The sequence below is a fragment of the Catharus ustulatus genome, chromosome 12, assembly GCF_009819885.2.
Source record: "Catharus ustulatus isolate bCatUst1 chromosome 12, bCatUst1.pri.v2, whole genome shotgun sequence".
Classification (NCBI taxonomy): Eukaryota; Metazoa; Chordata; class Aves; order Passeriformes; family Turdidae; genus Catharus; species Catharus ustulatus.
The window spans coordinates 20,594,019-20,610,994 of NC_046232.1; the positions used below are offsets into that span (position 1 = coordinate 20,594,019).

The window sequence follows — 16,976 nt, forward strand, 5'->3', positions numbered from 1 at the left end:
TATATAGAACATATATCTAGATATAGATGTAAAATACATATATGATTTATATATAATATGTAATAATAAATTATAGAATATAGATTATAAATATGTAATATATATGTACAGACTGTAACATATATAATAATACAAAAAATATCAACATAAGATTTAAGTGTACAAAAATATCAATATATTTATATATTGCATTACATATATATAAATATATATAAACGTATCTGGTTATATATAATCAGATAGTTTTATTTATAGTTCTTATAGTTTAATTATATTATAGTTGGTTATAGTTTAATATATTTATATTTATGTTTTATATTTTTATATATATTTATAGTTTTTAATTTTAATTTTAATTTTTATTTTTACTTTTAGTTTATTTTTATTTTTATTTTTATTTTTATTTTTATTTTTATTTTTATTTTTATTTTTATTTTTATTTTTCAAATCCTGCCCATTCCTGGCTGCTCCCTGGCTCTTTCCCTCCCTGTGCCGGGATCCAAATCCTGGGAATGTGGCAGGGAAGGATTCTGTGGGATCAGGGCTGGATCTTCCTGCACAGGAATTCCAGGATTTGGCTTCTCCGGGGGATCCCTTCACCCCAGCCGGACCCCTGAGCTCCCAATCCATAAAAAAACTGGAAATGCAGAATTCCCACTCCAGCTGAGCATGGAAAATCTGATTTGGGAGTTTTTTAATCCCATTTTATACCAAGTTTGGTCTCCCAACAGCATCACTGCTCATCCCTCTCAAACATCCTGGGAAAACCTCCCATCCATGGAAACAACTGATAATAAATAACAACAGAATTATTTAATATTTATATTTTTATATCCTGATAATTCCAGGATCCATCCTCCCCCAAATCCCAGAGGAGCAACCCCCCCTCACATCCATGGAATACCTGACAATAAATAACAACAGGATTATTTTATATTTATATTATTACATCCTGATAATTCCAGGATCCATCCTCCCCCCAATCCCAGAGGAGCAGCCCCCCTCACATCCATGGAATAACTGATAATAAATAACAGCAGGATTATTTTAAATTTAAATTTATATTTTCATATCCTGATAATTCCAGGATCCATCCTCTCCCAAATCCCAGAGGGATGAGAGTCTCCTCCCCTCACATCCATGGAAAAAGGGAACAGACACCAGGAATTTTTAAAATACCGTCTTTTTAATCCTTAAAAAATACCAGGAATATTTCCCGAACCTCCTCCCGCCTCCAGAAAAATCCACTTCCCTCTTCTCCATAAAATTAATATTAGCATAAATAATTCCGCTATGCCGGGGGCGCATTCCCGCCCCTAAAAATTCCATGATTTCCATGGCACCAGCTATGTACAGGTATGATACAGGTGGGCTCCCCAAACTGCTCTGCTGCGACAAAACTCATCAAACTGCTTTTTAATTCGTTTCCAAAAAATATTTTCAATTTCAAAAAAATTATTTTAAAATTTAAAAAAAAATTAATTATTTAAAAATTTAAAAAAATACGTTCAAAATTTTTTTTTTTTTTGGGCAGGATTTTTTTTTTTTCCCCTCCTTCCTGTCTTTTTAGAAGAATTATGTACAGCTGGAGATTTGGCATTTAAGGTGCTTGAAATCACAAGAATTTCATTCAGTGCATTCAGACTAATTAACGCCTCCACTTAATTACTCCGCTTAACGAAGGCAGTTTGAGAGCCGTGGCCAGCAGAGCCCGGGATTTGCCGCAGCTCCGCCACGGGAAGGAGCAATCCATGGTTTTTTTTGGATATTATTATTAATTATTATCATTATTTATTATTTTAAGGAGTTTTCCAGCCCCACGTCAGGGACCCCTCACGTCGGCGTCCCCTCGTCCCCGCTGCTGCCACCTCGGTGAAATCCCGGTGGGAAGCACCGCCGAGGAGATTTTTTGGGAATTTTCGGGTGTTTTGAGGTGTTTTTTTATGGAATCCCAGTTGGAAGCTCCCCCAAGGTGATTTTTTGGGAATTTTCGGTTGGTTTGAGGTGTTTATAATGGAATTTTCACTTGGTTTGAGGTATTATTTTATGAAATCCCACTTGGAAGCTCATCCAAAGAGATTTTTTGGGAATTTTTAGTTTGTTTGAGGGATTGTTTAATGAAATCCCAGTTGGAAACTCCTCTGAGGAGATTCTTTGGGAATTTTTAGTTTGTTTGAAGGGTTTTTTTAAATGGAATCCCATTTGGAAATTCCTCAGATGAGATTTTTTGGGAATTTTTAGTTGGTTTGAAGGGTTTTTTTAATGGAATCCCAGTTGGAAGCTTCTCCGAGGAGATTTTTGGGAATTTTTAGTTTGTTTGACTTTTTTTTTTATGAAATCCCAGTTGGAAGCTCCTCTGAGGAGATTCTTTGGGAATTTTCTGTTGGTTTGAGGTGCTTTTTATGGAATCCCAGTTGGAAGCACCTCCGAGGAGACTTTTGGGGAATTCTCAGTTGGTTTGAGGGGTTTTTTTTATGGCTTTTAAGTGCTGTCCCACAAGGGATTTTCTCTCCTCCCGCTGCAAAGCCAAGCTCAGCCCCCAAATCCCTGGGGATCCCGGGAATCTCCGGGGCTGGGAGGGTCACTCCATCCCTTGGGAATTCTGCTCTCGCTCCGCCGCTCGCCGGCGGCTCCCGCTCTTGAAGAACCCGAGCTGTGGGAAGAGAAACAAAAATCCCGCTGTTATTCCAGGGGTTTTTAATGGGATATCAGCTGGGTATGGTTTATATGGAAAAAGAGGGTTTGGAGGAGATTTTGAGGGTTTTTGGTGGTGTTGGGGCGCTGGACATGGATCCAGAGGGTTCCTCCACACGTTGGAATTCCCAAAAATCCCCCAAAATGTTCAGCTCACCTTCCAGAGCGCCAGGACGAGCAGGGCCAGGAGCAGGAGACCTCCAAAGGTGCTCCCTAGGATGATCCAGATGGGAATCTGCGATTCCTCGGGCTTGGAGATCTCAAATGTGATCTGGAGGAGAGAAAACGCTGCGGATTCCGGGCAGGAATGGCGGGAATGCTGAGCACCCCTTCCTTTGGGAATGCTGTCCAAGCATTTGGCTCGGTTTTCCCTCTGGAATGCAGAGATTCCTCCAGAGCTGGGTCCCTCCATCCACAGGGATTTTCCCAGTGGGATCAGGGTTTGGCAGAGTCCAGGAATTCCCAGGGCTCACCTGGCGGCTGGGATCCTCCTCCCGGAAAACGAAGGGGCTCCGGAAGCGCCGCTGGAGCGTGGCGATCACGGTGAGCTTCAGTGCCTTGAACTTCAGCTGCAGCGAGAGGGATGGGATGGGGATCCCACAGGGAACAGGAGCCACCATTCCCAAAGGGATCCATCCCATCCCATTATCCCAACCCATTATCACAACCCATTATCCTGTGGATCCCATGGATCTCACAGATCCCATTATCCCATCCCATTATCCCATGGATCCCATGGATCCCATCCCATCCCATCCCATCCCATCCCATGGATCCCATCCCATCCCATCCCATCCCATCCCATCCCATCCCATCCCATCCCATCCCATCCCATCCCATCCCATCCCATCCCATCCCATCCCATGGCTTTGTATCCATAGGGATTCTGTTTTCATCCATGAGGATGCAGGGAGTGGGGCAGAACAACAGCAAAAATGAGGTTGTAAATTAATTAAATTTGCACTAACTAATTATGGAATATTAAGGAATTAAATGATCCACTATGTGCACAATCCAATCAGATAAGTGGCTTTGGGAACAAAAATCACTCCACAGACGCCTGGGCTTCCTGGGAAAAGGGGAAAATCCCCCATTTTTGGGGGGTGAGGGTTCCTTTGGGGGATTTCTCCCTGAAATTCCCGTTTTCTGTGGAGCACTCACTGCTTTCAGAGACTTCATCCAGAGATTTCCGTGCAGGTGCAGGTTCAGCTCCTCGCTGGGCGCCAACTTCACCTCGCACTCGATGGAAACCACGTCGGAGTTGCTGTGGTTCTGCAAGGGGAAATGTGGGATCAGGGCTGGGAAAGGAGGGGAAATCCCACTGGGATTCATCCCTGGCACTGAGGGAGGGAGAGTCCCTCATGTCCCTGCTCCTGTGTGGCCAAATCCCCACATTCTTTAAATTTTCTCCCCATTTTTCACCCCAAACTTCCCAATTTTTCTGCTTTTTGTGTTGTTCTTTCCCTCCAAGTTTTCCCTTGGAAAAAAATGATCCCAGTCTTTGCCAGCTGGAGAATCCTCTCACTCCCCGTAAATCCTGACTATGAACGGGGTTTTATTTGCAGTGGCTGAGAGGGAAAATAAAAATAAAACGACCAAAGGGCTTAAAAATCCCCTAAAAATTCCAGCGTGCATGGACCATCCCTATCGCAGGTTTTTCCCATTTTTGGGATATCCTGGAGCCAGGACCAGCCCCCGGGAGGGGAGTACCAGGTGTGGGGTGCGGGACAGGTCCTCCTCGGCCGGGGTGCTCCGGTAGTCAGTGGTGTTCCCCCAGATGGTGCAGGTGGTGTTTTCCTGTGGGAGAAGTCGATGGAATTCCAGCACGGCACAGGGATTGGGGCAGTCACTTCCCTGTGCTTCCATCTCGATGGAATTGGGGGTCCCCAGCACCCCCAAGGATTTGCTGGAGCTGGGATGTGGCTGGAGGGCTGGAATACCATCCTAAACTAGGACAAAATGCCCTCCTAAACTGCGTTGTAATCCCACTGATACTGGGCTGGAATCCCATCCTAAACTAGGACAAAATCCCCTCCTAAACTGGGCTGGAATCCCACTGATACTGGGCTGAAATCCCATCCTAAACTGGGCTGGAATCCCATCCTAAACTGGGACAAAATCCCCTCCTAGACTGGGCTAGAATCCCATCCTAAACTGGGACAGAATCCCATCCTAAATCAGGGTGGAATCCCATCCTAAAACTGGGGTGTAATCCCATCCTAAACAGGGCTATAATCCCATTTTAAACTGGTGTAGAATCCCATGTTAAATAGGGCTGGACTCCCACCCCAAACTGGGACAGAATACCATCCTACACTGGAATGGAATCCCAACCTAAACTGGAGCAGAAATCTTAAACTGGGACAGGATCCCGTAATAAACAGGGCTAGAATCCCATTCTTAACTGTGAGGGAATCCTATCCTAACTCGGGGTGGAATCTCATCCTAAATTGGGCTGGAATCCCATCCTAAAATGAGCTGGAATCCCATTTTAAACTGATCTGGAATCCCATTTTAAATAGGGCTAGAATCCAATTCTAAACTGGGACAGAATCCCAGCCTAAACTGGGACAGAATCCCATCCTAAACTCAGACAGGATCCCATCCTAAATCGGGGTGGAATCCCATCCTAAATTGGGACAGGATCCCATCCTAAACTGGGGTAGAATCCCATCCTTAACTGGATGAAATTCTATCCTAAATTAGGCTGGAATCCCATCCAAAACTGGCAGGGGATCCCATCCCAACCTGGGCTGGAATCCCATCCTAACCTGGGCTGGAATCCCATCCTAAACTGGGCTGGAATCCCATCCTATACTGGGACAAAATTCCCTCCTAACCTGGGCTGGAATCCCATCCTAAAATGAGCTGGAATCCCATCGGAAACTGGGACAGGATCCCGTCCTGAGCTGGGCTGGAATCCTATCCTAAACTGGGGTAGAATCCAATCCTATCCTGGAACAGGATACCATCCTGAACTGGGACAGGATCCTGTCCTGAACTGGGCTGGAATCCCATCCTAAACCCGAATCCCATCCCAAATCCGAACCCCATCCCAAACCCGAATCCCGTCCCAAACCCGAATCCCATCCTAAACCCAAATCCAATCCCAAATCTGTCCCACCTGGTCGGCGCGGAACCCCGCGGGCAGCAGGAGCCGGTTGCCCGCCCGGGTGGCCACGGGCACGGTGATCTTTAGGGTCACCCCTTGCACCGGGAAGAATCCCAGGTTCTGCAGCTGCCGGGAAGAGCACAGGGATGTTTTGGGATGGGGGTCCCGGCTCCTGGGGCAGATCCCAAATCCGGGAGAGCTCCGGGATGCGGTTCCCACTCACCGTGAAGGTGCAGTGGAACGGGGGCCCCGTGGGGTTGGATCCATCCAGGGAATTGTTGGATCTGATCTCAAAATAGTCCAGGCTCGATGTCCTGTGGGGCAAAAGGCGACAAAGGGATTTTCAGGATTTTCGCCTTTCCTTATAGGATTTTCTCCTTTCTTTGCAGGATTTTCCCCTCTTTTCTAGAATTTCTCCCCTTTCTTTGCAGGGTTTTCTCGTTTTCTAGAATTTCTCCCCTTTCTTTGCAGGACTTCCCCTTCTTTGCAGGACTTCCCCCTTTTCTTATAGGATTTTCTCCTTTCTTTGCAGGATTTCCCCCTCTTTTGTGGAATTTCCCCCCTTTCTTTGCAGGCTTTCCCATTTCTTTGCAGTATTTCCCCCTTTCTTTATAGGATTTCCCCCTTTCTGTATAGGATTCCCCCTTTCTTTGCAGGATTTCCTCCTTTTTTGCAGGATTCCCCCTTCTTTGCAGGATTTCCCCCCTTTTTTGCAGGATTTTCCCCTCTTTTGTGGAATTTTCCCCCTTTTTTTGCAGGATTTCCCCCTTCCTTTATAGGATTTTCCCTTTTCCTTATAGGATTCCTCCTTTCTTTGCAGGATTTCCCTGTTTTGCAGGATTTCCCCCCCCCTTTTTTTTTTTTTCAGGATTTTCCCCCTTTTCTGCAGGATTTTCTCTCCTCTTCAGTAAAGCCGAGCCATCCAGGGCTGGCTGAGGTTTGGATGTCACAGGAGGTAAATCAATCCCTGCTTTGCAGCTGGAGAGGTGGGAAAAGAGCCCGGAATATCCTGTGGGAACCCATTCGGGAGCACCTGTGATGGCCCCAAATCCCCACATTCTTCAAAATCCCCTCTGTCCTTTTTCCCCTCCAAAATTCCCAAATCTGATCTTTTCTGTGCTCTTCTTTCCCTTCGTTCCAAACTGGAGAATTCCCTCGCTCCCCATAAATCCTGACTATTAAAGGAATTTCATTTACGGCGTCTGAGTGAAAAAATATAAAATGACCAAAGGGCTGAAAAATCCCCTAAAAATTGCAGCAAGCAGCGCCAGGGAATGTGCTTTGGGATCCCTGATTTTCCCATCAGCAGCTTCCTAAATGATCTCTGCCTTCATCCCTGGCTCTCCCAGACTTTTCAATCCCGCTGGTTCCGTGCTCATCCCACAGCTGAGCTTCCCTCCGATGGTTTTGTGGGATGGCCACCAGCCCAGACACGGGGAACACCTGTTATGGCCATTATTACCTCCAAGAATTCCCTTTTTTCCCATAAAAACTCACCCTCACACCTCTTTAATAAAATTCCTGCCTTTAAACATCGGCAGAGTCCAGCTGCCCGTGGCTCGGCAGTTTTATAAAAACCTCTCCCCGATTTTTAAAAATTTTTATGGCTCCTGTTTTTTCAATAAATTCCCAAATTAAACCTCGGTTTCAAGGCTGGTTTTTCCCAAGGGATTTTCCCAATTCCTCACCTGGTGAAGAGCAGGTCAGCCTCGTACTTGAGCTGGAAGTTGAGGTGGGCAACGTTGTCCTCCTTGGTGCTCTCCTTCTCCTTGCTGTCACTGCAACAGCAGCAGGGCCAGGGGATCAGGCAACAGCCAAATCATCGGGAATTTTTTTTTTGGGAATGCTGAACTTTGCTGCTTTTTGCTCAAAGCGGGGTTTTATTCTGGGATTTTTGTGAGGAAAATGATTTGGAGGGAAGTGTCACCACCCCCTGTCACACCCAGACAGTTTAAAGTGGTGCAGGGGAATCCTCCTCTACTTTATTAACAAATAATTAATTTTAGTAATTTAGTCAATTAATAAATTATTGAATAATAATTTAATCAATATTAAATTGATTTTCCCTTTCTTTGCAGGATTTCCCCTTTCCTTGGAGGAATTCCCCTTTTCTTACAGGATTTCCCCTTTCTTTGCAGGATTTTCCCTTTTCTTTGCAGGATTTTCCCTTTTCTTTGCAGGATTTCCCTTTTTCTTGCAGGATTTCCTCCTTTCCTTTAAGGATTTTCCCTTTTCCTTGAAGGAATTCCCTTTTTCTTACAGGATTTTCCCTTTTCTTACAGGATTTTCCCTTTTCTTTGCAGGATTTCCTCCTTTCCTTTAAGGATTTTCCCCTTTCCTTGAAGGAATTCCCTTTTTCTTACAGGATTTTCCCTTTTCTTACAGGATTTCCCCTTTCTTTGCAGGATTTTCCCTTTTCTTTGCAGGATTTCCTCCTTTCCTTTAAGGATTTTCCCTTTTCCTTGAAGGAATTCCCTTTTTCTTACAGGATTTTCCCTTTTCTTACAGGATTTTCCCTTTTCTTACAGGATTTTCCCTTTTCTTTGCAGGATTTCCCCTTTTCTTTGCAGGATTTCCCACATTTCTCTGTGGGGAATCTTTACCTGTGCGGGGATGGGGAGTAAGGAGGACTTTGCAAAATTATTAGGAGATCTTTTTCTAAGGGCAAAGAAAAAGATGAGAAAGCAGGAGCGGCTGGAGATCCAGCAGAGCCCACGGAAAAATCATGGATGTAAATTCCCAGATAAATAAAAACAGCCAAGTTTGGGAGCACAGGGTTTGGGAAAACAGCCCAGTTTGGGAGCAGCTGGGTCTCCATGGGGTTATTCCATGGAAAACCTCTGGCTCTGGAGGAAGGAATCCCAAGGGAAGCCCTTGAGGCTGCCCCTGGATCCCTGGAATTGTTGGAGTTTGGTCACGCTGGGATCAGGGAAGGGATGGGACTGGACGGGGTTTTTTCCCCAGCCCAAACCATTCCATGATTCCGTGATTCCAGAGGGAAAAAACATCCCCAGACCTGCTGGCAACCATGTAGACCTCCATGCTCTGCAGGAAGACGGACTTGCTGAATTCAAAATCCAGGCGGAAAGCCACCTGAGGAGAAGGGAAAAAACCATCAGAGGGGATAAAACCCCGAGTACTGAGCAGGAGAGACAATTCCTGATCCCACAGGGACCCAGCAGAGCCCTTCCAGGCAGAGAGGATTTGCAGGAATTCTCTCAACCCCATCACGGGAGCAGCTCAGCTCCCTCTGGAAGCAGGATGGGCGGGAAGGGGAGGCAGCTGGAGAGAGCCAACACCAATAAAAAGGGATAAATGTGATAAATGTCCCATCTGCAGTGACCTCAAACCGTCTGGGCCGGCACAGCTGACTGGAATATTAAAGCTCCCGCGGCTCCAGAGCCAAAATTCCATCTCCAGCCTGTCTTTGTTTTGGCAGGAGCGTCGCTACCTGACGGCCCACGGACACATTCCCGGCCCCGTAGGTCATGGGCAGGCAGCTCCTCGTGCAGCCACAGGCATCCCACCGGGATTTTTGGGAGCTCTAAAGCCCAGCCTGGTGCCTGAGGCTCATCCATCATAATCAAGGAAAGGTTTCAGATGGATTTGGGAGCTGGGGAGATTTTATTTCCAGATCCTGCTTGTGTTGGTCGTTTTTCCCACAGGTGGCAGGTAGGATTCCATGTGGATCCTGAGTGGATTTCCCCGCTATTCCTTCCCCACCTTATCCCAGAATTTGATGTTTCCCAAGGGTTTATGGATTGTAGAAGTGATAAACTGGAGCTGGGCTCATCCCAAATACTGGGAACACCAGTTTGGAGATGCCACCACCTGCAGGATCCAGAGGAACCTCAGAGCAAGGAAACCCTCTCAGGCCTGGATAATCCATCATAACCAAGGAAAAGTTTCAGATGGATTCGGGAGCTGGGGAGATTTTCTCTCCAGATCCTGCTTGTGTTGCTCCCTTTTCCCACAGGAGTATGGGGTGGGTCACTGGAATTCCGGATGGATCCCGAGTGGCGAGTGGCTGCAGCTCCCTACTTTTCCTTCCCCCACCTCATCCCTGAATTTGATGTTTCCCAAAGGTTTATGGATTGTAAAAGTGATAGACTGGAGCTGGGCTCATCCCAAACTCTGGTTTGGAGGATGCCACCACCCAGGGGGCTTGGACTGGCTCTGAGCAGGACCCAGGGGCACCTCAGAGCAAGGAAAACCTCCCAGGCAGGAAAGGAGCCTCATCCTGCAGGGAATGAGCTCAGGGAAGTTCCCATCCATGGTTTGAAGCCCACATTAAATTTTTCCAAAGGGTTGGAGACAAATTCTGTCACCTGGAGGAGGTGGGTTGGATTCTGGAGTTCTCTGAGCCCCAGGGCAGGATCCCAACCACCCCAGCTTCCCTAAGATGCGTTTCAGACTCCAGAAGGGGACAAAACAGAGGTTTATCAGCAAATTCCTGCTCAGAGCGGCCCAGATGTGGCAGATCTGGGGGCAGAAGGTCCGTGTGAGAGCGCAGCTGACAGCTGGGACTGTCCTACCTTGGCCTTGGCGCGGAAGAAGGGGTAGCTGACGTTGCACACCCTCCTGGAGGGGTGTCTGTCGTCACTGGCACAGTCGATGTTGATGTCGGTGTCGTCCTGAAACGGGACAGGAGTGTCCGGGACACCGGAATGAGCCCCGGGAGCCACAGGCTCTTCAGGAAACTGGGAACACCCGGACTGAAAACGGGCCTTGGCTTTGGGGAAATGACCGACCAACCAGTGGCCAAACAGTGGCCAAACAATGAACAACCAATCACCAACCAATCACCAACCAATGGCCAACCAGTCATCAACCAATGGCCAACCAGTCATCAACCAATGGCCAACCAGTGGCCAACCAGTGACCAACCAATCATCAACCAGTGGCCAACCAGTGGCCAACCAATCGCCAACCAATCGCCAACCAATCGCCAACCAATTACCAACCAATGACCAACCAATGGTCAACCAGTGACCAATCAATGAACAACCAATGGCCAAACAATGACCAACCATTGGCCAACCAATAGTTAACCAACCAAAAACCAACCAACCAGTGGCCAACCAATGGTTGACCAATGACCAACCAATGGCCAACCAGTCATCAACCAATGGCCCACCAGTGGCCAACCAACCAATGACCAACCAACCAAGGGCAAACCAACCAGTGGCCAAGCAGCCAATGACCAACCAGACAATGGCCAACCAGTGACCAACCAATGACCAACCAATGACCAACCAAAATCAAGAGCCAATGATCAACCTACCAACCAACCAACCAATGACCAAAACCCAACCAATCAATGGCCAACAAACTAATGAATGAAGGATGCAACCTACAACCAACCATCAACCAAAACCCAACCACCAACCAAAACCCAACCACCAGCCAAAACCCAACCACCAGCCAAAACCCAACCAACAGACCATGGAACCACCCACCCACCCAGCCAGTCCTCCATCCCACCCTGCTCGCTGCAGCTGGGAGTCCCTCCCATGCATCCATGGATGTTCCCGGAAAGGGGCATCTCTAGGAAGCAACTTCCAGTCCCCTGATTTAAGTCCTCTTTATGAATTTAGTTACAGTGGTGAATTTAACTGTGGTGAGTTAACCTGAGCATTCCTGGCATTCCTGATTTTTCTGCAATGAGGTTTCCATCCTCACCATGACAGGATGAGCTATTCCAGATTTTATCCCACAGGGGGTCAGTTTGAGCTGCTGCCTCCGGAAAAGTCTTACCCAGGAGCTGGAATATCCCAGCACCAGCCAGCAGCAACAGCCTGGAGCTTCCTGCCACTCATCTGCTGAAATTATGGAATTTTTGGGGCCACAGCCACTTTTAATTTATGAGACACAGATCTCCATCCCCTCTGGATTCTCTGTTATAAGGAGGGACAGCCAGGAGCCCGTTATCCGTGACTCCTCCGTGACTAGCTGCAAATATTCTGCTGCCTGGTGCTTTCTGCTCCCCTCCATCCTGGGGATTTTCCCTGCTCCCCTCACTTCATTTGGAATAATCTCCAAAAAATGCATTTTTCTTATTTTGTGGGCAGCGAGCCCCACAATTTTCCCTTGGCACAGCTCGGAGAAAAACAAAGGAGATGGGATCTGCGGGCAGGGATGAAGTCATGGGGGGGTGAGGGAAGGCTCAGCAGCATCAGCACATTTCCCAAACCTCGCTGGGAGCAGGGAGGAATGGCACCAAGACCGAGTGAGTGGGGGACTGGGATTTTTGGGGCACTCTGCATCATCCAGGGAAAGCCATGGAGAGGTGCAGAGCTGTGGCCACATCCCCATGATCAGCTCCTACTTCCAGGAGTTATTTCTCAGCTGCAAAAACTCGTTCCTGACGGGAACTTGGCCGTGTGCAGGGAGTATTTTTAAACAACAGCAGGAGAAAAATAGAGGGAAATAATTTCCTCTGTGTTTGACCTTCGCTCGGGCTATTAAAACTCAAACGTTTTTTGCATTTCCAAAATAAAGAGCTGGAAGTGCTTAGAAACGGAGCCCATAAACAGCTCTGATTTATGAGGGATGGAGACAGATTTGGGCTCTGCTTTAGGCTGCGGCTTTCCCATCTGACCAGGACCAGCAGCACCTCTGGAAGAGCCTGGATCTCCCCAGGAGCTCACCTTGGGGATCAGGCTGGCGAACTGGAGGTTCCTGGAGAAGGAGATGTTGAGGACGGTGCTGTAAGCGTTTTCCCCGCGGTTTTCCAGCGTCGCTTCCACGGCCACCCTCCTCCTGCTGCTCTCGATGACGAAGACGGAGGCGTCGAAGGAGAGGCTGAAGGCCGAGCAGTCCCCCCTCCGCAGTGCCCTCCGGCAGAATTCCCTGAAACAAGCGGCATTCCCGGGATTTTACGGCCATGGGTAGTGCATGGAAATCCCTGCTCTCCCTCCGTGCTGCCCTGCTGAAAGAGGAATTACGGATTCCTCCCATTGTCTGTGATTTTGGGAATTTTTGGAGCTTTCTCAAATTTTTTTAGGAATGCTCGGCACAGGTGGGATGTAAAACCAGATCCTGTGCCAATAACCAAGGTGGCCTTGGACACTGCCAGGGATCCAGGGGCAGCCACAGCTGCTCTGGGAATTCCATCCCAGCCCCTCCCCACCCTTCCCAATATCTCATTGATCCCTTTTTTACCTAAAGCCATTCCCTGTGTCCTGTCCCTTATCCCAAATCCCTCCCCAGCTCTCCTGGAGCCCCTTCAGACCCTGCCAGGGGCTCTGAGCTCTCCCTGGATCCTTCCCTTCTCCAGGTGAACATTCCCAGCTCTCCCAGCCCCGCTCCAGAGGTGCTCCAGCCCCCAGAGCAGCTCCAGGGCCTCCCGTGGATTCAGGGATAACCTTTAATAGCTCTTTAACCACAGAGCTGCAGCACGGAATAATTTCCATGAGTCAAGCCCGTAATTGGCAGGTGGGTAATGCCAGCCTTGCAGTTATTCCCTGCTATTTCCTGATTTGAATCCCTGGAACTCATCACCATGGCACCAAGTATGAGCTGGTTTGTGGATTCCCCGAAAAACCACGGATTCCTTCCAGCCAGGGAGCAGGGAGAGGCTCAGAAGTGCCAAGGAGCCCCTGATGGAGGGGCTGGATGAGCCTTGTGGTGGTGCTGGATGAAGGAGCAGCGATGTCAGGATTTACAGAGCGCGGCTTGGGGACGGATTTTGGAGCCTCCCCCAGCTGGTGACACTCTGGGGGCATCCCACATCTGGTGACATCCCAGAGGAAGCTCTGGGTCACCCACTCACATGGCACTGGGAATGTCACTTCGGGCTTCCAGCACCAGGTCGGGGACGCAGTGCTCGTCCTCGTTGCAGCCGTTCCAGAAAGGGACCTGAGGGGACAACGAGGGCAGCTTGGTGACAATTCCTACAGAGAGAAACCTGCCCTGGTGCCTTGGGAGGTGGCACCTGAGAGGTAGAATTTTGGGGGGTGACACTTTGGGAGGTGACACTGTGGGAGGTGACACTGTGGGAGGTGACACCTAAGAGGTGGCACCTGGGACACGGCACCTGAGAGGTAGAATTTTGGGAGGTGACACTTTGGGAGGTGGTGATGACTTTAGGGTGGCACTTTGGGAGGTGACACTGTGGAAAGTGACACCGTAGGAACTGGCACCTAAGAGGTGGAACTTTGGGAGGTGACACTTTGGGAGGTGATCCTTTGGGAGGTGATGATGCCTTTAGGATGGCACTTTGGGAGGTGACACTTTGGGAGGTGACACTTTGGGAGGTGGCACTGTGGGAGGTGGTGATGCCTTTAGGGTGGCACTTTGGGAGGTGGCACTGTGGGAGGTGACACTTTGGGAGGTGACATTTTGGGAGGTGATCCCTTGCGAGGTGGTGATGCCTTTAGGGTGGCACTTTGGGAGGTGACACTTTGGGAGGTGACACTTTGGGAGGTATAGCTGGTACCTACAGAGACCCTGAGCGAGGTGGGCCACCCATCGTCCAGCATGGGGCCGTGCTGGGGATGCTCCAGCTCGTAGTCGATGGAGAACGTCACCGGCTTCACGTAATCCGCCGTGTCCTGGGGCACACGGAACGCGTGGGAGGGGAGCCCGGGGCTGGCAGCACCTCGGGGTGTCCCCCAAAGGTCCCAGATCTGTCCTGCACCCCCAAACCAGGGTGGGATGTAATAAAAAAACAGATCCCATCTCCAAGGTTGCTCCAAGCCCCATCCAACCCGGATTTGGACACTCCCAGGGATCCAGGGGTGGCCACAGCTTCTCTGGGAATTCCATCCCAGCCAGGAATTCCTTCCCAGTATCTCACCTACCCTCTGGAAGCTTCTAGGAGCTCCTCCCGTGCCTTGCACCGGGGTGCAGAGGGATGTTCTGAAGGGAGATGTTTTTTGGGCTAAATCATGAGCTCCAGCTCCATCTCCAGCCTCAAATTTCCCAAAAGTTCACGGCAGTTCAGGCCGAGGCTTGGGGCCGGGCCAGTCTGGCAGCTTGGGGCTGCCTGGCTTCCATGAGATCCTGCTCATTCCCTGGGAATGTTTGGGTTTGGCCAGGTTTGTGCATCAGCTGTTCCCTGAGCGAGGGATCCACCAGCTCTGCACCCCGGGGTGGGACCCTGCTGATCCAGAGGGGACACCCCCAGGGATGGCCCTGGGACGGGAATAAAGGAGCATTCCTGGTTTTGGAGCAGGGAAAGGCAGCCTGACCCCGGGATGAGGACACGGCTCAGGGAACTCGGAGCACGTGGAGGCTGCGGTGATGTCACTGCCTGGGGACACAGCAGCTGCCATGGGCGGGCAGCGCATCCCTCAGTACATCAAAGGGAGGGAAGGGATCCAGCGGGGCGGATCCAGTGGGATGGATCCAATGGGATGGATTATCAGGATGGATCCAGCAGGATGGATTATCAGGATGGATCCGATAGGATGGATTATCAGGGTGGATCCAACAGGATGGATCCAGCAGGATGGATTATCAGGGTGGATCCAACAGGATGGATCCAACAGGATGGATCCAATGGGATGGATCCAACAGGATGGATCCAGCAGGGTGGATCCAATGGGATGGATCCAACAGGATGGATTATCAGGGTGGATCCAACAGGATGGATCCAACAGGATGGATCCAACAAGATGGATCTAACAGGACGGATCCAGCAGGATGGGTCCAATGGGATGGATTATCAGGATGGATCCAGCAGGATGGATTATCAGGGTGGATCCAACAGGATGGATCCAACAGGATGGATCCAACGGGATGGATTATCAGGATGGATCCAGCAGGATGGATTATCAGGGTGGATCCAACAGGATGGATCCAACAGGATGGATCCAATGGGATGGATCCAATGGGATGGATCCAGCAGGGTGGATCCAATGGGATGGATTATCAGGATGGATCCAATGGGATGGATCCAGCAGGATGGATTATCAGGATGGATCCAACAGGATGGATCCAGCAGGATGGATTATCAGGGTGGATCCAACAGGATGGATCCAACAGGATGGATCTAACAGGACGGATCCAACAGGAGGGATCCAGTGGGATGGATCCAACAGGATGGATCCAACAGGATGGATCCAGCGAGACAAGGTTCATTCCCACCAAAGGATGCTGAAGAGAACAGCCTCTGTACTCACCAGGACGTGGAAGGGGAGGGTGTGGCAAAGCTCCTGCCCGGCCTGCAGCACCATCGCCCTCGGTGCCACCCGGTCCCCGCTGTCATCCAGGTGTGCCCGGGGCGAGTAGCGGCGCTCGTCGATGGTCGTGTTGTACCTGAGCCCTGCCAGGACAGCCCCAGCTCAGCCTCACCCCAAACCCTGGGCAAAGAGCCGCCCCATCCCCTGCTGAGGGAAATCCCAGGCAGTTCTGGGAAAAGCTTCCCCTTCTCCAAGTGAGGAGATTTGCAAACAATAATTTACAATTATTGCAAGACTCTGTGTAAAATTGGTGAGGGGGATTCTTTGCCTTTCAGATGTTTCTCTGCTGGAGGAATCAGAGCATGCCCCTCACCTGAATGACTTACAGAATCCGTTTGCTTCCTGCAGTGCTGTTGGAAAGAAACTGGAGATTCCCAACCAAGCAGGGATTTCGGAGAACCACAGAATCTCAGAATGGTTTTTGGGTTCGAAGGGACCTTAAAGCTCATTTCATCCCACCCCTGCCATGGCAGGGACCCCTTCCACTGTCCCAGGGTGCTCCAACCAGGCCTTGGACACTGCCAGGAATCCAGCTTCTCTGGGAATTCCATCCCACCCCTCCCCACCCTCCCAGGGAACAATTCATTCCCAATATCCCATCTAAATCTCTCCTTCAGCTTACAGCTGTGTCCTATCCCTCCATCCCTTGTCCCAAATCCCTCTCCAGCTCTCCTGGAGCCCATCTAGGCCCTGGAAGGGGCTCTGAGGTTTCTCTGGATTCTTCTCTTTTCCTGCTGGACATCCTCAGCTCTCCCAGCCTGGCTCCAGAGCAGAGGGACTCATCCAGGGCGTGACTCCTCCACGTGGAAATAACGATAAAATCAAACAAATAAGGAAATCCCACTCAGATTTTATCAGCATCAGGGAGAAAAAAAAGCTGGATTTGACAGCACAAAACAAAACCCTTGCCCTGGGCAATGGGAGTTTTTCCTTTGGCTTTGGATCCTGATTTTCCTTGGACAGCATTTGCTGAGCCGCCATCC

General features: G+C 49.5%; 1 protein-coding gene across 1 annotated transcript in view; it reads right to left on the minus strand.

Moving 5' to 3' along the window:
* Nucleotides 1-1,535: 1,535 nt before the first annotated feature.
* The window catches only part of ITGA11 (integrin subunit alpha 11), a 40,608-nt gene continuing 25,167 nt past the window's right edge, over nt 1,536-16,976 (minus strand). Inside the window, exons 17-30 of the mRNA XM_033070206.1 lie at nt 15,934-16,076; nt 14,251-14,361; nt 13,581-13,666; nt 12,457-12,658; nt 10,342-10,440; nt 8,823-8,899; nt 7,495-7,584; nt 6,030-6,120; nt 5,819-5,932; nt 4,405-4,491; nt 3,856-3,966; nt 3,168-3,263; nt 2,852-2,965; nt 1,536-2,653 (exon numbers count right to left, since the gene is read on the minus strand). Coding sequence (XP_032926097.1) covers nt 2,582-2,653; nt 2,852-2,965; nt 3,168-3,263; nt 3,856-3,966; nt 4,405-4,491; nt 5,819-5,932; nt 6,030-6,120; nt 7,495-7,584; nt 8,823-8,899; nt 10,342-10,440; nt 12,457-12,658; nt 13,581-13,666; nt 14,251-14,361; nt 15,934-16,076 — 1,493 coding nt within the window. The 3' untranslated portion in view covers nt 1,536-2,581. The remainder of the gene's footprint in view (nt 2,654-2,851; nt 2,966-3,167; nt 3,264-3,855; nt 3,967-4,404; nt 4,492-5,818; nt 5,933-6,029; nt 6,121-7,494; nt 7,585-8,822; nt 8,900-10,341; nt 10,441-12,456; nt 12,659-13,580; nt 13,667-14,250; nt 14,362-15,933; nt 16,077-16,976) is intronic.